The following is a 20,451-nucleotide window of genomic DNA, read 5'->3' on the forward strand; positions in this document are numbered from 1 at the left end:
TGACTTAGCAAACTTCCAGAGATCCCTTCCTGTGATGCAATTTGTTGAAATAATATAAAACAATAAAATTAGGGTTTATTTTCTTATTGTAGGGCTATTTTAAATTTAATAATAATAAAAAAAAAAAGTATCCTGGGCAGAATTTTGATCTGTCAAGATTCTTTAGAACTGAATCTTTGACTTCTTCAGAAGCAATCAGAGTTACTGAAGATGGTCACGCATCTGGCGAACTGATGTCCCACTGCATTCGGGTGGATGCTTGTTGGTAACCTGCACTCCTGCCAGAATCTAGGACACTTCACTACTCAGATCAATGCTATAGTTAAGTGCAAAATGCAGAATTTTGCTCTTTACAAACCAAACTGTTTGCAGAAGCAGCACTTTAGCTTTAAGTAAACTGCATCCCTAAATGCTGCCGGTGTTCTGCTGACACATCTGCACATTAGCAACTGCAAGGTTTCCAGAAGTTGTTCACACCGTGCTAGTATGATGTTTTTCTTTACACACAGAAAAGGGGGGGGGAAAGAAAAAAGAAACAGCAACAAAGAGGACATTCTGGTGGCATGGGGACGTGTGACTGAGCATTGGTTGATACCAAGAGCCCGTGTGGGACCTGGGAAGGAGCCCCAAACTAAAAAGTCTGTGCAAACAGAGCAACGCAGCAAAAAATGGATTTATATATTAGTTGTGAGTGGCATGTAACAAAGCTGGCAGGGCAAATTAACGAAAACAATGCGCATTTTGCAGAGAAGGCGGCCCCTGCCCTCAGCTCCCTTCCTTCTCCGAGGACTACATTTCCCAGCGCGCCCCGCGCTCCCCGCACCGGGACTACCACTCCCGTCATGCCCCGCGCCGCGCTGTGCCCGCCCCACCCACCGCACTACATTTCCCATCATCCCCCGCGCCGCAAGGCATGCCGGGCCGGGCGAGGGGGCGGGGCCCCGCCGCCTTCCACGCGGCCGGCGGGCGGGCGGGGAGCAGGAGGAGGCGGCGGCGGCTCCGCGGCGGGGGTTTTGCGACGCCGCTTTGCGACAGTGCCGTCAGGCGCCGCGGCCGTATTCCGCCGGGGGAGAGACCGGCTGGGTGCCGCCGGGCGGGCGGGGAGCGGGGCTGGGGAGGGAGGCGGGGGGCGGCCCGGGGCCTTCCTCCTCCTCCTCCTCCTCCTCCTCCTCCTCCTCCTCCTCCTCCTCCTCCTCCTTTTCGTCGTCTTCCTTCTCCTCCTCCTCCTCCTCGTCCTGCTGCCGGGGGGGCGGGGGGTGCGCGGCTGCCTGTGGGGGGGGGCAGCGGCGGCTGCTGCCCGGTGTGGTGGTGGCTGTGGGGGGGGGGGCGCCGAAGATGGACTATGACTTCAAGGTGAAGCTGACCGGCGAGCGGGAGCGGGTGGAGGACCTCTTCGAGTACGAGGGCTGCAAGGTGGGCAGGGGCACCTACGGGCACGTCTACAAAGCCAAGCGCAAGGACGGGTGAGTGAGGAGCTGTGTCCCTCCCCTTCTGTCCCCCCCCCCAGTTCCGTGCCCCCTCCCCATTTCTCGCCCCGTGCCCCCTCTGGGGTCCCTTCGGTCCTTCCCTGCCCATTCCGTCCCCTCCGTGTGCCGACGGCTTTTGTGGGTCGCATCCCTGGCTGGAGGGGCGCTGGGGGAGCGAGGAGAGCTTAAAGCACTCAGCCCCGCTTTGCAGAGCGGGGAGCGGCTCCTTTTTTTCTTTTACGAGGCTTTCCTGTCTGGGTTATCACTTGTAGGCACCATTTTAGGTGCTCTCGCAGGCTGCTGCTGGAGCCACAGGCTGCTGGTTCTTGCAGGGCTCTCGGATGCGTTCAGGGCTCGTTTTTTGTGGCACTGCTTAGCACAGACTCGAGCAAACAAATTTCTCTGTGCGAATCCTGTAGAGAAAGACAGGGCGAACTGTCAGCCAGCTCCCACTAATCCCTGACATGGCACCAGAACAATAGCGAGTGGGAAGCAAAAGAAACCGGGGAGGCAGCGGCTGTGCTAACAGGTCCTAAATCCTGGGCTGCATCCACCCGTTATTGCGGGGAGCCTGGCGGCAGCGCTCTGTGCCCTGGCGGTGAAAGAAAGCCTCTTTGGGAAGTCTGGGCGTCATTTCTACCTTTGGTAAATAGCTGCCCGCAGCCTGCTTTAACTTCTCGCTGGAAATGGGAGCAGCTTCTTTCTCTGAAGCTTTCTCTCCAGCAGTGCTCGAGCCGTTGTCTGCAGCGGGACCGGCTGCGGCTTATCTCATCTGCTGATATTAATCGCAGCGCAGTTATTTCGGCGTGAATTGGGCTTGCTGCTATGAGTCAGCTAACCGCTGCTGCTCGCACGGGTTGCCTCGGAATCCTGCAGGCTGTGTACAGCAGTCGCTCCCAACTCGTCTGATTTCTTATTTATTTCATTTGGCAAAATTATCGGTCTGCTAGACGATGTTAGGGAGAGCGTGGTCAGAGTTGGTGGTGGCGGTGGTGTTATTTCCAGAAATTCCAGGGAAATGGGATCATGTGCTTGAAAAGGAGAATTAGAGGGGAATTTGAAGCAGAATTTCTTGTGTTCTCCAAGTGCATGTGATTTTTAAATCCTCTTTCTCCAGGAGGGTGGGGGAATCAAGATATGGTGTTTAACACCACTTTAACAGCAGACTGCTGAGCTGCAATTACTGTCTCCTTTTTTTTTTTTTTTTTTTGCCTTATTGTTCCCTTAGTGCTTCCTTTCCTGCCCCTTTCCCTGCCAGATATGTGCAAACTCTCTCTCAAATATACCCTCAGCCAATCTTTAAAACATTTAAGACGTAGATATCTGCGGGTGTTTTTATGGCTTATGCTATAGCTGCACGTAGGTGATGCTGAATCGAATGGCTGGAATTAGGCTCGAGGTAAAAGATTCCATTTTGATTCCCCTATCAAAAAGAGAGAGATTGCAAAAGCAAACCCAGAATAGCAGTTCAGTTTCCTGATAACGTGCCTGTTGCAGCAGTGGGTGTGTGAAAGGTAGAGTACCACGCTTGTGCGTTGTTATATGCCAGACAACGCTGTTTAAACACCCCCCAAACGTTTCATGCTGCCGGAGGAATAAACAACCTCCTCGTTTGGTCGAGCTCACGCAGCTCCAACTTTCTCCATGTGTTAAGCTGTTTGCTGTCTTCTGCTTGAACTTGCGTGTTTTTTTTTCCTGTGAAGATATGCATTTGCCTTGAACTGCATTATATAATTCTAAATCGTATTTAAAATAACCAAGTTCCATGTCTGTTAAAATGCATCACGTGTTTTAGGGTACTTTGAAGTTGTACCTCAGGACTGCAAATGTTTTGTTGGAAATACTGAGGCTGCTCTTTCAGAAGTAACATTCTACTTGTGGGTGTGTAATGAACAGAACAATTACAGAGGAGAGCTGTGTTTTAGTACTGCTGTTTGTGTGAATCTATGTCCAGAAGCTCTTGGTGATGAGTATCCAGGCTACGTGTCATAGCCTGAGGAAGGTAACTGGACGTCTTCTGAGCCTACAGGGGTGTCTTTTGGGGACAGGCAGGCAGCTACCTCATCTTCAGGCACTGAGAATGCTTTTAAAAGGAGCAAAGAGGCAAAGAGCCCTTGGGTGACCCAGTGAGGGCATAGCCCAGCTTTTGGCCCTGCTCTGACACAACAGCTGCAGCCGTGCTGTGCCCTTTGCCATGAAGGGGGGGCTTTGGGCAGGGCTTAGTGTGTCCAGAACATCCAAGGGGAATCTCCAGGTGCAGTTCCATGAGTGTTTGGTAGGTATTTGGGCCCAGTGCCTGACCCTATTGGCCCTCACCAGCCTCAGTGTTACAGCTGAGCTCTGCATGGTGCCTTGCCCGTGGCAAAACTGTGTGTGGTTCTCCACTTTTCACTCCAATTCCTTCTGTTAGGAAGTTTGTCGTCTCTGTGGCTGAAGAGAGCCTTCCTGGCTTTGTGTCGAGCAGCGCTGCCTCTCCGATCCATGCAGGACCTGCAGCAGGCTCTGAGACAAGCCAGGATGGTGTTAGAGCAGCAAGGGACAGAGGGCACCAGACTTTGGATCAAGAAACCAATCCTCTTGTTTCTGATGGCACTAGGACAATTCACTTCTTATTGTCTAGGGAGCTCCAGTTATTTCCTGCATAAAAATCTTTCTGTGCCTATGGGTGCTCAGCAATGTTGCTCAGCCCAGGTTTTAAAGCTGCCTGTTTGACTTACACAGGAACAGAAAAACATGCCCGCATTTTTTAAGCCTGTTGGGCTGTCACGGAGAGGTGAAGGGCTTTGCTTATTTAATTGACCAGATCAAACTCCTCCGAAGTTGATCTGGAACCGGCTCCCAGGTATTTGCTTTGGTGCACCAAAGCAGTGGGACGCTAGAGGGCTCGCAGGGGAAGCGTGGGCTGCCTGCGTGCTCCAGCACCCGCGGCAGGCACTTTGCTGCGCTGTCAGGCTCTGCTTTCTGTGCCAGTGGCAGCGAGCTAATACCTAAGCGGTGTCTCATGTAATGGGATTGATCTTGCGCCGTATTTTCCCTTGCTTCCCCTTCAGTTTTCAGCAGGCAGCTGCAGTCTGAAGTCGAGCAGGGATGCCGGTTTCGGTGGCGATTTGGAGCATTGCCAAATACTCTTTTTTTTTTTTCTGCTTATCGGCTGTGGTTTGGATGAGAGTAAGAAGCTATTGAGCGTCGCTCTTAGGCAACGTCTAGCTCTTTAATTACAACAGCCAAAAAATAATATAATTGAACATCTCAGACTGGAGCGATAGCCCCCAGTGCGTTACTGGAAGCTAACGTGGAAGCGAAGTCGTATAAAATAACCAACAGTTCGGGTAAGAGGTGGTGATGCCACTCTTGTTTCATAGAATTTGAACAATTTTTTTCTGAACAGTAAAAAAATAAATTAAAAAAAATTAATCCAACATAGAAAAAATGTGCAACCTGCTGTCAAAGGGGAAATGCAGAGGAGTTGAGAGCCTTTGGTTGCTTGAGGGATTTTGCTTTCAGAAGCTCTTGGCCCTTCATAAGGTTGACACTGGAAGAGTTTAAGCCTGTTCCAGGTTGTATTTGCTGGTATGTGTTGACTGAGTTATCACAACTGATTTTTAGCAGGAGGAACAAGGAGTTTGGGAGTGCAATGAAGAGGTCAGAGAGGAAATTGTGCTCACAAGAAGTGCAGTAACAGGTCAAGACAGAGCGTCTCACTTCTCCCCGCATCGAGGAGTTGTGCCATGAAGTTCATACCCTTAGTTTTTGGTATAACCTGCCCAACAGCTCATCTTCTGCTCTGCAGGAGTCCTTTTTTGTCTGTGGTTGTAGCTGCGTGCTGCGGTGTGCCAGCCCCAGCTCCCTGCAGCAGCAGCTGGTGTGCCTTGTGCGTGCAGTGAGAGCCGCGGCCGGCACGCGAGCGCCTGGCTGTTGCCTCCATGAGCAGCAGTGCAGAGTTCGGGGGTGCCACAGGCTGGTGGTGCCCCCAGGATGTGTCCATGTTACCTTGGTGAAGTGTGTGCCCCGAGTCTCTTCTGGATCCGTTACCACAGTAGTTAGAAAGCTCCTAATTAAACTCTTATCTGCATAATGAGACACGCGAGCTGTGCTGCACGGTGTCTCGGGCTCCTGAATTTTTCTTGTGAAGTGCTCGCCCAATTCATTTCCCATCTGCTTCCTGCCCTTCTCTCCCTGGCAGGTGGCTCCAGGGCTTTGAGGTCAGTTGAGCAGCCTGCTACCTGAGTCCTTCTTGTCCCCGATGTCCTGATTCATTTGGGGAACCCACGCGAAGGTGGAGCTGGCACAGCCTGGAGGGGATGTTTCATTGCTACCTGAAGCCATTGGCAAGGAGGGTGTGAGAGCGGTTACAGAAGAGCAGATCTGTATCTGCTTTTTCCTGGATTAGAAATGAGAACAATACAAAATGTAAATAATGTGGCCGTGTACTGCTGTGCTTGGTTTCTTATGAGGGAACAGAGGATTGTTGAGGGTGCTGGTTGGGGAGGAGGTGCATGTTCCTGGAGAAGGATGCTCTTGGAGAAATGATGAGGTGGCGTGCTCGCTCTAGCTCTTGCTCTTCTTTGATTCCCATGTTTTAAAACTCTTAGAAGTTAAAATAAATAAATACAACAAAACAACTGAGAACCTTTATTACCTAATATCTGAGGAGCTCTACCACAGAGGCTGTAAGGCAGGAATAAAAATGAAGAGACTTCAGCCCCTAGGACAGCCTTCAGTCAGTTACCTGTAGAGCAACATCTGAGGCTCTGCCTCAGGGAATGAACGGGGAGGGAGAGGTGAGTCAGGAATCCGGCTGTGGGAGCAGGAGGATGAATCCTGCTGCTTGCTCCCAGCTGCTGGGTTCTGAGCAGCCCAACAGGAATTATGGAAAAACCCCTGGAACAACAACAACAACAACAAAAAAAAAAAAGCATTGTAAGTAAGCGCAGCGCAGGTGATTCACTGAGTAGCAGCAGTTCTGTAGTGAACAGGCTGAAAGCAGACCCTGAGAAAGCGTTTCCTGACATCTGATCGAGCTTAATAACACTGAGGGGACTGTGGTGAGCCTTTCGTGCCTCTCTTGCCTCTGCAGGAGCCTTTCTGGCCGGGACAGGTTCTAAAAGAGCGACCCGGGGTGGGTGAATATCCGCCTGTAGGACTCGGCTTGTTTTAAGCAGCACAGCTTGTGGTCGTTCAGGAGAACACAGTGATTTTTCACAAGTACAGCTGGTAGCCTAAACATCCAAAATTCAAGTCAGGCTTGGAAAAAAACCCGCGCGTGTTCTGCGAAGGTGGAAGCACACAGCTAAAGGTCACTGGAACAATCTGCCTGTTTTTCTGGGAGTGCTCCGTTCTGTGTGCCTCTAACACCTTGTGTACAAGATGTTGACATTTGAATAAAGGACACTTGAGAATTGCAGTAAAAAAAAAAAAGCCTCAATTCATTACTGTGTGTGTGAATACCGTGTGCAACTGGGAGCTCGGCCTACAAAGGGCTCAGGATTGCGCTCAATCCCCTGATTGCCCCTTGTGTTTCTGGCCTGGATGTGGTTCCTGGGAAAGCCAGGACCTCGTCCTGCGAGGGAGGAGCCTTGCTGCAGGTGTGCTTGCAATTATAGACACTGGATAATCCCCCAGTGAAGCCTCCGAAAATCAGGTTTCGTGACCCCTGTTGTTCTCACAGAGCTACTGTGCGAGGTACGGAGCATGGGAAGAGAAATGGAGAAAGCTCTGCCTGCCGGGCTACAGCACAGCGAGACTGCAAATGTGTAACTCAAATCTTATCTAACTTTTTGTATTTGAGCTGTCTGCTGTCCCAGCTCTTTGCTTTTTGAGTGAACGTCAGTCCTGTTTAAGCAGGGTTGAACAAAACAACCCCTCATGAGGAAATGTGCTCTCGCTGCAATGTGCTTTTAGGTTCATTCAGGTCTCTGTAAGCTTCCAGGTGAGGTTTTTATGACTACCAGATGAGTGTCAGATAACCAAATGCTCAATTCAGAAACAAAAAAGAACCTACTGCAACACTGAAACCTATGTGGGTAGAATCCCAGACACATGTAAGGGGGAAAATAGCATTGGGTCTGCGTTTCCGTCAGCCTGTGTGAGACCAGAGTGGCTGCAAAGCAGAAAATAGTCACGAATGGCTTGTTAAACTAATTTAGGCAGATGGAGAGAGACACCAAGAAAAACTTTGGGCTGGTGGGTGATGAAACAGCCGGTCAGGGGACACGCAGCAGGAGAATCACCTCACGGCTTGGCCTGCAGCACGACGGGAGGGCAGATTCAAGCTATTGCCACTGAGGGCTGTGAGGGACACATTATGTGCTTTGCTCCTGGAAGGATGCTAAGTCTGAACAAGGTTAAGAAAGCCGCTGGAGTACCACTTAACTTCTTGCATTTCTTTGTTGGAAAGGGGGTGGTGATGGGAAGATAGAGCTGCTTAAAGCTGGAGGAGCCGAAAAGGTGAAATGTTGCAAGCTGCCTGGGGACAGCTTTGGAAGCTTAGTGGCTCTCAGGGGGTGTGCATTGCTCACCAAGATGCTCTGCCAGCAATTAAAGTATCTGACGTGGCCCAACAGAATACAGGAAGCCCTTGGCAGTAAGAATATATTCTCTGAAAAATCAAAAATTAAATGATGAATATTGAGAAGAATGACAGTAATGGTAGGCTAAGTATAAAGACATGATGGGATAGCCATCTGGCAAGCCTCTCCCTCTCCCATAACCCCTCAAAGCCACACACAAGCCCAAATCCCAGTCTTGAAAACCTACCTGAAGGGCATGAGGGCATGGCATTCTGCTCCCATTTTCTCCTCTCTTTTCTGATCCATCTGTAGCATGACACAGTCTGTAGGACCAGGGGATCACTGAGCTGTAAGAGGGGTGTCTTGAGGAGGTGAAAAGACAGCAGGAAACGAGCTTTGTTTTTGTCAGGGCTTTATGAAAGAACTTAAAAGTTAAGGTAAGGAATGCACCAGATCTCAAAAGGCCGTGTTTGGAGAAGGGGCTGCTTGAACAAACTGATGTGAGTAGTCACTAGTCAATATGAGGCACGTTCACACACGTGAAGGAGCTCAGAAATGAAATAAGCAGGTAATTAACTGGGATGTTTAACTCAGTGCTTTAACTTGAGCCATAGAAGGCTGGAAAAGGGTGATGGTGACATTTTTTTAAATAAAAATAGTGAAATAGTGGAAACTACTTGCCAGCAGCAGAGACAGTGGAGATGTGAAAGGTTCTGAGGTGAGGAGACATCAGCTTTATATAAGAACAGGCTGAGGCAATGCAGTTGATGGAAAGGGACCTTATTAAACACCTTTTGGAAATCCAGGAAGATTCCAAAGGCTAAAACCAACGATAAGCACCTTCTCTGGGTAGAGAAACAGCCAAAGTTTAGGAATTAACGGGGCCGTTAGTAGTATCTCGTAGCAACTGGGCTGCTCAGAAGTTTTTAGGTAGTTTGGAAATCCTTTGTCATGAACAGCTGGGAAGCAGCTTGGCTGGTGATAGCTCTTTGGGGTGGTTGTGGAGGCCTGGGGAAGGGCTTTGTGATGGTAAGGGCGGTAATAAACAACGTGCTGGTGTGAAGTGATGCACGTGCAAAAATGGTTCTTGACTCGCACAGCGCTGGCCTCTGATTTTATTATTCCTTAAGAGGTTTTTTGGGGTTTGTAATGATGGTTTTGTGCAAGTGCCAGCTCAGCGCAAGTAATTTTTAAAAAGCAGGGAGTCACGGGACTTATTGGCAGTGATGGAGAACAAAACATCATGGTTACTGTAAATCCTGTTCTCGGCACTGTAGGCAGCAGCTTCGGCTTTCTCAAGTGCTACAGACACCGAGGTGACTTCAGAGGGGTCAGAGAGAAGAAAGGGTAAATGAAGTCCAGCAATATTTTCCTCTAAAAAGAGGAGAGAGGTACCTCGTGTATTGCTTTACGTAAAAGTAGGGTTGAAGCTGCTGCATGTTTTAATAAAGCAGCTCGGAGTTTTTATAGTCAGGAGTGAGGTACTGGTGCTTGCCCTTCGGTGTAGGATTTCTCCAAGTGCTGCGGTTGGTTTTGTCATAGAAGCAAGCCTTGTGATTGTGCTGTGTGAAAACTTAGACTTTAGGCTGGCTGTGAAACGATAATTTTGTGGGAGAAAGGAGGGGAAGGTCCTTAACTGCACCTCAGGCACTGTGGCCCCTTCAGGTACTCTGTGCTGGAGCTGATTGCAGGGATAGGTGGATGGCTGTGGTTGTTTTTTTGTTTGTTTTTTTTTGTTTGTTTTTTTTTGCCTTTGCCTCAAATTTTAACAATTTGAGAAAGAGGAAAGTAGGCAGAGAGGTAACTTCCCCTTCTGTGCCATCTCTGCCTCTCCTCATCCATCTCCTCCTTGCCTTTTGCTCTTACCACGTGCTGTGTTGTGGGTTTGGGGATACCCTTCTCATACCCTGCTAGCGTAGACTAACAGGGTTTATTATTCCAGGGAATGAAGGTAGCTTGCTGCTGGTTGCAGGGGATGAATCTGCTGGTGGAGGAGCGTGGCACAGGCTCAAGCTGTCCTAAAGAGGGGTTTTGTGGTGAGGAGCAGGAAGGGAGGGATGTCAAGGAAAGGCTTTTCGTTTGACAGCAGCAAATTCTTGGGTCGGAAGAGCCCTGTGTGTAGTGTAGCATTGAATTTACTGCTCTGCTTTGATCTTCTTGCCAAACTGCGTGTTGTGGCAAAAGTTTTTAATTTAAAAGAACACAAAGAACAAAAGGAACGAAGTGAATTGCTAATTGCCATTCACCGCACAGCATTAGCTGTCTCTCCGAAGTGTTATTTATTGGCTTGCTGCGGATGGGTTTTCCTCCAGCTGTGGGCAGTGACCTTTTCTTTATCCACCAAAAGGTCTGATTGCTGGGGATTCGTTTTGAAGTAGAAAATAGTCTTTACATAAGCCTTTCTGTGATAAAAATGATGGTGCTGTTCTGGCACATCAGTGGTGCCAGGTTCTGGAAGTATTTTGGTGCTGGAAGAAGTGCAGGTGCCTGAGTTAACCCTCTGCTTGAGACATTTACTTCTGCTAGAGCATCTTGCTCTGCAATACTTCCATTGTGCCAATGTTTTGGTGAGTAATGTGGCTTTTTATTTTTACATGACGTGCTGCAAATTTTGTTGTGAGCCCATGAAATGGGCTTCATTCCCAAGCTATGTTCCTTGTATGCTTTAATCTTTTGTCAAGGTTTCTTTGTCTTTTTCTCCAAGCACACTCCATATAAAAATTGCATAGTAAAGTCTGTGCAAGACTGAGTCATGCTGATAGACTTCTTTCAGGATAAAATGTGTGTTTCTGGGGTGGAAGGCAAATAGCAGATAGAAAGAAATGCAGACTGCCTTTTTTTCTCCCTACCTTTGAATATGCTGTTTTACCTGCTTGTGTTTATTGTGAATCATGGATGTATCTTAAAGAAAAAAAAAGGCAGGGTTATGAAATATTTCTGTAGAAGCATATCTTTAATTTTTTACTTTACTAGATTCTTTAATATTTAAGTGATTTTTCATTTAGTCCATAAAATTTAATTAAACTAGAAATTATAGACAATCTGATTGTAGTATTAAGGTAGCTATATCTGCATGTTGACTCTCTGAATCAAAAATAAGGAAAAGGGAAAACAGTAAAAATAAGATTTCAATATGATATTTCTGTCAATAGTTTCTGAGCTTTGTGGTGTATTTAAAGGTAATGTTATGTTTATCCAAACGCTTCCTAACTCTTCAAAATGTAATGTGTTCATCCAGCACACTGATCGAAACTTGAAGTAAATGATAGTGATGCTGAGGAAAATGAAGATGTGCTTCTGGAAATACATCCTAGGAGAGAGGGGTTGTGCAGGTGCTGTGGGCTTGTAGGTCTAGACCAGAACTGAACGTGGTGGAGGAACTAAGCCAGGTGAATCTGTGAAGCAGGTGCTGATGATGCTGGCAGCCACCCTGTTAGAAGGGATGTGAGGTGCTGCTTCTAGTGGTGAGCACAAGTAAACAGCAAATCTTAATGTCCTGTGAACTGAATTTATCTTCATCTGTAGATCAATGAGTAGGAACCATTCTTTATTCTTTATCTGCAGGAAACTTTGTAGAGGAGGCAAGAACAGTTGCGAGCTACTCTTCTGAGCTGAAATCCTCTACAAAGTAGCTTTTTTGATTGGTTTGCATTATTATCCTTTATCATTTATTAATACGTAAGAGGCTTTCATAACAGAATCTTTATCTGATTTTTGACAGATATCTTCTGTGCAGGGAGCAAGCAAGAATCTATGATGGGATAGACTTTAAGCTGGCTGAAAATACATTTAAATACTCAGGGCTTGAATAAATCTGAACTTTCCAACACAGCCAGGCTTTGGCTGTGTGGCTGAAAGTTTGTAATGCAGAAGATAGCGTTGGCTTGTTCTCTGTAAGTTTAGTATATGCTATAAGACTATTTTATTTTTCAAAATGTTTTTAAATTCAGTCAAATGATGAACCAGGAATTTAACCTCATGTTTATCTTCTGGTCTTGCTTTATCCAACTTGTTTTAAGTAATAAAATTGTTTTTTTTTTTTTTTTTTTTCCTGCTCTTGAAACAACAACAAAAAAAGTGTCCCTAAGAAAATTAAGTCTTTTTAGAATACTTTCATTTTGGAATGGTATTTGTAGAGAGAATCAGTACAAGTAAAATCACTTTAAAGTGACCCTCAGACAGCTCGAAGTGAATGATAAAGTTGCAGGTGATTTTGTTGCCCAATTTTGAAGTCATCTTTAGCAATGTTGAACTTTTCCACTAATTAGAACTGTTTCTGCAGCAGATATAGTGCCCAGCTGTGGCTTTTTGTGGGCGTGAATGCACTGCCTCATGCTGCCTCGGAAGGCACGTAGGGGTTAGAAGATGAACCACGTTCATCCTGCCTGTGGATGAAGCAGCTCTGCCTCTGCTGTGTCTGCTTGCTCTCTTCCCTTGGACAGCCTCATTGCTCATCCGAGCATTCAGCGGTGCCTTTCAGCTCTAATGGGGCAGAAGACATACAAAATAATACCTGTAAACAGTTTGCCACACTCTGAATAAGCCCATCTCCAGCTGAATCCTGGCTCCAGCACAAAGGACAGGGGAACATGCGTGGGGCTGAAGGTGGGATTCCTCCAGCAGCAAGCCCCTGACTCACATCAGGCTGTTGTGCACACCTTTGCTGTGAGCTTTCAGCTCCTGCTGTAATGTAATTTAAAAACACTTAAATGTATGAAATGTAATAGGCTTTGTGAAAATGGGATTACAAGCAGGTGAAGTGATTATCATTGCATCACCGTTAGTTCAGGCTTTTTATTTTTTAGAGAATCAAGATTTTTCTCAAGTTTCTCTGAAGGTATGGGATCATCAATCAGCCTTACTTTGTGCACTAATTATTTTGACAGAAGTTTGGACTCAGTGTGCTTTCTGGTGAGTCAGGTGCCTATGATGTAGCTTCCCAAACTTTGTACCATTTGTACCAAGCACATAATACTTATTTTTTATATGGTTTATGCTCTGCTGATGCCTATCATCTGCATTACTCGATTGTTGGCCTCTGCCCTCACCAACCTGTTGTGTCTAACACTGCCCAAAGAGTAGATCCTGAGCTTGTTTTGGTTTGTCAGTTGGATCATAAACCTGAGCAGACTTACTACTTTGGTCCTCAGTTATTGAGGCTGTTTGTCTTGGATGTGCTCGAGTAAGCCTGTTTCTAGAGTGCCCTGACCTTGTCAGCACACAGTGGTCTTTGGGGATGTAAGTTGACTTCCCTGAGGGGTGAAAGGGTTTTGTTTGGTCTCTGGTTCAAAGCACACCGGTAAGTTTGTGGAATCTGTCAAAGCCATTGAATTCCAGTAGGTGAAATGGCAAGGCTACTCGGTGCCATAAATGGCATCAGAAGGGGAAAAAGGTAATTCTAGAAGTTCTTCCTTCCAAGTAACCAGTTGAAAGGGCAGACCAGCACCCATATCTTTCTGGGCCTTCCAGAAAGCAAGGTGTTATTTTGGTGCCTATGTAAGTGGTTGTGTATACAGCAGTTCTCCTGGTGTTTGGTATACATGTGTAAATCTTTTGAAGATTGAATCCATATTACCTCTTCACTGGCTGTCAGACGTACTAGGCTGATTTTCAAATCAGATTTTTGAATCAAATGAAAGCAACAAAGCCCACCACCATTGCTATGGCTTGGGGCAGGAAGCAGGGAATGATTTTGCCAAGTAAAAATGCCAAATAGGTGTCCTGAAGGTTAGTTTTCTGTCATAAATGGTTCATTCTCGTCTTCTAACCTACAGCTGTGTGCTTGGCTAAGTTCTTCAGCCCATCTCAAATCTACAAATTCAGTAAGGCCATAACTTATACTGAAACTAAACAGAGTAAATATTTCTTCTCCTCCTCCCCTAACTTGAATGCTACAGCTTAATTCCACGCTATCTTGTTCTTATTTGTAGTTTAAATTTAATCTTTGCTGTTCAACACAATTCTGATGTTTGTAGGTATAATAAAACCCTTCAGTTTCCACGTGATTTATTGAGGTTCTAGTCGGTAGTGGAGCATTTGATATTTCTTGCCTTTCTTCCTAGCAAATACGAAAGCTCTGTTCCCAGTTTTGCTGTTAATAGTGAGGATGTTCAGCTGATTGCTGTTCAGGGGTCAGTGTTGCTTGGTGTTCACCTGGGTAATTTGGTCAAGACCAAGATGTTTTGTAGCACAAATTCACCTTGTAAAGTCCAAGGTGCTGTATTTAAGGCATTCAGAGAAATCTTTGGATTAATGCTACTGAGGATGAACCACTCTTACACTACTACAACAGCTGTACTTACTCAGGGTGTTTCACTTCTATTCCTAGTGATGTTAATGGAATTCTCAATGGTAGAATTAAAAAAAAAATCATGTTTTGTTAGCATGCTTGTCTTTTAATTATCGGGATTTTCATATTCTTTAGGGAATAAGAACCATAAAGAATTAACGGGTTCATTAGTTTTCTACAGAATAGATGCTGCATTTATAGTTCCCCGTGGTAGCTTTAAGGCGGTAGAAGTTGTTTCCCTCAGATGTTTGTCAGGCTTTGAATTTCCTTGTTTTTAAAGAAAAATTGTTCCTAAGTTTTACACCAGTTAATTTCGTATTTGAGATTTCAGACCGTAACACAAACTTGGATTAATGACCATTGATTTTCAGGCTGCTTTTCTACGTTCTGCTGTTTTACAGCTTTACCAGCCTTCCTATGCATGCTGTTAGGCAGAGCATCTGCCAAGGTTACTTAACTTCTTATTATTAGGCAACTGAGGAAGTGGACAGGTTTTCCCAATAGGATCTTTCTGTTAAAAAGAAGAAATTTACAGTTGAATTATAATTCAAGTCTTCCTGGGCCCTTAAAATGCAAGCTGCTAAATAGCCAATGCTGCTGTGTAGTTAGCTGCGGAAGATGCTTATAAATATTTTATTTTTCTTTTTTGTTTCCTGCCTTGTCACCCTGAACATATTTTAATTTTCAAAGAATGCAATTGCCCATGTCCAAAACCACAGAGGCGCCTTTTGGGCTTTGTTTTGATGAAAACAGCCTCTGGTCAATAGATGTTGGAAGTTGCCTAAAATAAGGTTCGTCACTTTGTCCTTTCCTTGGATTTCGTAGCACTTTTGTAAATTCCTATCCCTCCGTTGGAAAACTGTTCCCCCAATTCCCATGGCTCCAAGGAATTCTAGGAAGTTTATGTGAATAAAACTGAGCTTGGCTTAACAGAATTTGGGGTCTTTGTCCTTGGATGAATGCAGTAGCTGATGCTGATGGTGCAGGGGTAACCACATCAGGTTGCTGGGCTCAGCCTAGAACAGATGCTAGAGGATTAAGAGTTGATTGAATGCTTTGTAGCTCAACTACATGTGCATCAGCTAGAGAACTCGAGTCCTAAGCCTGGTTGTTTTTTCAGGTTCTGGAGGAGAGTGCGATAATTAAAATGTGCCTTACCCCTAAACTTCAGTTCCTTTTTCTTTATCCTGTGGTTATGTTTCCTCTACAGTGGTTGAGTAGGTGGAGAACAGGGTAGAGACCGCTTGCTGTGAGTACAGGAGCACAGCAACCTGGCAAGAGGGAAGAGCAAATTAACAAGTGGTTAACTCCATGCAGCCACAGGTGGCTGTCAAGGTAGAGAATGGCTGGACACAGGATCTCTGGATCTCAGATCTGCAGCTGCCTTTTAATGTTAAGAGTTAATTTTCCTCACTAACTTTTTTTTTCATTCACTGTGAGTATCCTCTTGTAAGGAGAAAAGTGGTTTGTTCTTAACCCCACGGCAAATTTCTGTGTTAAAGTGATGGTTGTAAAAGGCTCAACATGCGCAAATGAGTGTTTGCTTCCAGTTTTGTTCTAGGAAACAGCTGAAGTCTCTTTTTCAAAGAATTCCCAGAGAAAGTCTGCCATCTGCGATGGAAAATTTGAATCCGGCTTCTAATTTGGCAAGAATTGGATTGGCTAAAAATAGAATTTCACACTTGTAAACGGGAGGCGGCCTGAACTGCAGTCAGTGCTACCTGAAATGCTCGTGATGATGGCAGTCGTGTGGCAGCACTTCTCTCTGTGCTGAGTTCTTCAAACCCCACAAAATGGGAACAGGCAAGCAGGCAGGTCACTGAGTAGCTTCTGGTCACACCAATTTTGCTCCACGATCTGACGCTGAGAGCGCTTGTAATAGCAGCAGTGGTGTGGCACCGCCGCTCACGGAGTGGGGATCTGCTCAGATACCTTGAAACCGAGCCTATAAACAAATAGGGCAATGAGAATAACCTCCTGTCCAGTCCGTTTTGCTTCATACTTATACCTGATAATGATTCTGAGCTGTTGCCAGCGAAGGGAGGTAGGAAAAGACAAGGAAATCTTTCCAGCTAAAAAATTGTCTCGCCAATCCACCATAAACGTGTGTAACTTCATTTCAACTCCACTTATGCTTTTGATCCTTACAACAGTGTCATCGTTAGGTACAGTTCAATGATGTGCTTAATAACAATTTCTTGTTTTCAGGCTTCATGCAGCTAGTCTTCCTGTAAGGTGAGGAATACGGAATTATTCCCTGCTCACACCTCCTCTGGTCACATATGAATGAGTTTGTGCTCAGTATTGGCTCTATTTCTTTTCCAGATCAGGGCTTTTTAAGTTTTATTTTTATAAAATGGAAGCTTTTTAACGTCTCCTGTCTTTGTCCTCCTTACTCTTTTTTTTCCCCCTGTTTGTTTCAGATCTTGTATTCCCCCCCTCGGATTTCATCTTGCTGATTCCGTGTAATTGCCCTCTTACTGAAATCTGCTCTTGCCCACTCACAGTTTCATTCCACTTTTCCTCCCCATTAGCTGTGTTTGTGTTTTGCCCATTAATCTTCTACTTCTTCCCCTCTTCTGTTTGGAACAGTTATTGCTAGCAGTGGGCTGTCTTTGAACCCCATGCAAAATCTCTTGGACGGGACCTGATAATTTGAGGGATTAAATACGTAGTGATGAATAGGGGAGAGCGTTTCATGTTGCAAGACAGCAATTCAAAGCCTTACAAATTTTAGAGAGAGCTGGAGTAAACAAGTGCATGTGCTTTAAATGCTTAACTCGAGGGCTTTTTTTTCTTTTGGGTGTTTGTGCTCTCTGTTTTTGCAGGGATTTTGCTTGCAGCTATGAAAGCTTGAAGCAGGATTCCTTAAAAATTAATGAGGGTTCTTATATAACCCAAAGATTTGGGTCTGTTTGTGTGCTCCAAGTATTGAAGGCAATGCTGTTAAGTGCTGTGTGCTTCGGGAGTGCTGGGGATGCCAGCCCAAAAAACAGAAGTACAAGCACTGTGTGTCTTAAGTTAGAGACAGGTCTTTGAGGATGGCAAAAAGGAAAGGTTCAGTCTTGTCTCTTCTTGACTTTGCTACTGGAAGCTGGAGTAACAAACAGGCTTGCATTTTAAATAAATTAATGCAAGGTATAAGCAGGTTAAAGTACAGGAGGTTTTTGTTTTTAAGTGCTAGGTGTTATTGAAGCTGACAAACAGTGCTCTAGGGATGTCAGCTTGCATGAGTACCTTGTTGTTGTTCATCTTGGTGGTCTGGTTAGTTTGGTAGAAGCACAATTTTAGGATGATTTTGTGACCCAGGGGAAAGAAAAAGTGCTACTATGACAATGTTCTTGTGCTACTGAAGAGCTTGTTAAAATATGGGGAAGTTTTTTGCCTCGTCAGAGTCCCACATTTATAGGAGATGTACCCCTAGCTAGACTTGGAGAAACTTTATTCTAGCATGCACTAAATGTTTGTGCTGTTTTCTTAGTAACACAAGAAATGAATGGAAGAAATGATGATTATAAAAAAAAGTCAAAATTGCTATGTAAGTAGTGAGAACACATTTATATTTTGCCTCAAGCAGGGTGGTGTGGTTAGCTTATGGCTTAGCGCTCGGCTTGTATCCAGGCATTAAATCAGTAAACAACCGAAAGAAAATAAGGTGAAGAATATGAATTAGAAACTGCTGAATGGTGATAAAGAGCTCACTTTAAATTCACGGTGCAATTTTTTTTAAAAAACTTCTTTTCTTCTTTCACAGGAAAGATGATAAAGATTATGCTTTAAAGCAAATAGAAGGTACTGGAATTTCTATGTCTGCATGCAGAGAAATAGCAGTAAGTAATATCAGTTGTTTCTACTAGAAAACAGATTTATTAAAAGTGTTAATTTGAGTGCATGCTGTTTTTGTTGGCTGAATCATGTTATTCTACTATATTTTCATTACAGAGTATAAAATAAGTACAAATGGCGTGGAAGATTTTGCACCTGTTACACTTGCTATCTAAAAATGATTTTTTAAGTTAAAATGTGCTGACTGCCTCACTGCAGATTAAATGCAGCAGTTTAAAAACATGATTAGAGTCAGTGGTTTAAATTAATCTGACTTTTGCATTAGTGTTTTGGTTATTTTCCTAAAGAGGTCAATTCTTATGAGCTCAGAATGATTAAAACCTGTTGGGTTTTGTTTAAATGAAGATTTCAAATCAAACAGGCATCATCATTGCCTCACGGGCTGTAATATACCCATGAATATTAGTCATACATTTTCCTAGATTATTCAGGTTTATATTTTTATATTTCACGTTGTTAGGAAAACATAAGTAGCTGTGGATTGTGACAAGTTTGCACAGAAACTGAAAGTTGATGGGTAAAGCCAGTATGTAGAAGGTTCTGGTTAACTCCTGTGTATTCTTATTTTGTGGCAGTGCTTGGATTTATTTATCTTGAAATGTTTCAACTGAAATTGATGAATTAGGAAAGGAAATAACCATAACTCATGTGTTTGAGTAAGTGTTTCAAACCCGCAGTCTTGAAGAATTTAAAACTAGTAGATCTACTGCAATTTCATGTTTGATTGAAGAGCGTATCAGGATTTCAGACACTGTTGACTTCAAGTTGGCTTTGATTTCAAACAATTTAGTCCTTGAAATGAGTGAGGTGAAAAAATGAAATGAAACTATATTCTGCAGGAGAAGGTAATTGAGCAGTTTTTGAAAGCTGAGCCTTTTTTGCCATGCTAGATAGACATCCACATGGGACTGAAGGAGCTGAAAACAAGGCCTTAAATTTGGAATATCCCAGCCATTTTGGCAGTAACTTTCCAAATATTGTGACTTCCTCGGGGTGAATGCTTTTGGAAAGTGTCAGCTACCATTTCAGAGGGATTTGTGAGAACATTTTATTTGTATTTTTTGCACTGGTTTCCCTGAAGAGTTTAAAAGAGTTTATTCTACGTGAAGCTGGCAGGAGAAGCTTGTTAGGGAGGTGTCTCTCTTTGCTCCGGGAAAGATCCTTACTCAATTTGTATCTATTAAAAGAGAATTACTAATTTGGCTGACAGTCAGGAACGACTTGGCCTCTTTGCATAGCTCGAGGACTGCTGTGTAATCATTCCTCTAGGGCAGCAGGGTCCCCCGTAGTGATAAAAGAGGAATGAGAAGCGGGGAAGCTTCCTCCTTGCTCTGAGCTGCTGCAGCTGCAGCATTGCACCCTTTGAAGAGAACAGCAGTACAGCTCTCAGCCCGTGGTGGGAGAGTGGTAGAGGTGAAAGAAGGGCAATGTTCTGAAAGCACCAAAGGCACAGGGAAGACAGGCTGAGAGTGGAGTGGAGCCCAAAAGCAGGTGTAGAGAAAGTCGGAGTAATCTACAACAGCATTCCTTGAGCTGCTTTTGGCTCCGCTTCCAGTTTTGCTTCCAGGCTTCAGCTGCTGATGTGGCTGAATTCTTCTGCAGTTGAATTATTAACCACGGACTTCTAGGGTTTGAATTTTTTTCCTTACTGTTCTTGTGATGCTTTTTTTTGAAGGTAAGAAGGAACATTGCCCCCTAAATTCATTGTTCCTCTTGTTTTAATTCCACTAAAATATATATGTGTGTGTATGTATATATATATGTATATATGTATATATGTATATATATACATATATATATATGTATATATATGTGTATATATATACATACATGTACATGTATGTATATGTACATATATATATATACATGTACATATATACACATATATATATGTGTATATATGTGTGTGTATGTGTATATATATATATATATATACACACATACACACATATATATCATATTCTTATATATATATATATTTCCATTCCTGTGAATTAATATCATAAAGAAAATCAGGAACTTCATATAGAGATTAGCCACTTGAGGAGTAATACCTATATTGTCTATACTGATTATATGAGTAGTGTATATATGAAAATGCTACTAAGTTAATCAGCAGTGTTGTACCCTAAAATGTAATCTGTACATTTAATTAATAAATTTATTTGTGGCAATACTTAAAATTCAAGACTGAATACCAGACTTTGTAACAGTGTGGTCTAGACCATCCTGATGAGTACTTTTTTTTTCAAGTGTGGTGGTATTGAGGAGAGGTAAGATGACTTGCATTGTGAGAGATATGTATCGCTTTCAGTTTCTCAGAAGAGCTAAGTTCTTGCAT

The 20,451-nt window shown here is 44.2% G+C and overlaps 1 protein-coding gene across 4 annotated transcripts in view; it reads left to right on the plus strand.

Annotated features, from left to right (window-relative positions):
- Positions 1–1,286: 1,286 nt before the first annotated feature.
- CDK8 (cyclin dependent kinase 8) overlaps positions 1,287–20,451 on the plus strand; it is a 72,297-nt gene continuing 53,132 nt past the window's right edge. Inside the window, exons 1-2 of one of the 4 annotated variants that reach the window (XM_068672030.1) lie at positions 1,287–1,463; positions 18,019–18,094. In XM_068672030.1, the coding sequence (XP_068528131.1) occupies positions 1,336–1,463; positions 18,019–18,094 (204 nt within the window). In that variant the 5' untranslated portion in view covers positions 1,287–1,335. The remainder of the gene's footprint in view (positions 1,464–18,018; positions 18,095–20,451) is intronic. The other 3 variants (XM_068672022.1, XM_068672041.1, XM_068672051.1) reach the window with 3 other exon arrangements.

This window comes from Anas acuta, chromosome 1 (assembly GCF_963932015.1).
Source record: "Anas acuta chromosome 1, bAnaAcu1.1, whole genome shotgun sequence".
In the NCBI taxonomy this organism is placed as follows: domain Eukaryota; kingdom Metazoa; phylum Chordata; class Aves; order Anseriformes; family Anatidae; genus Anas; species Anas acuta.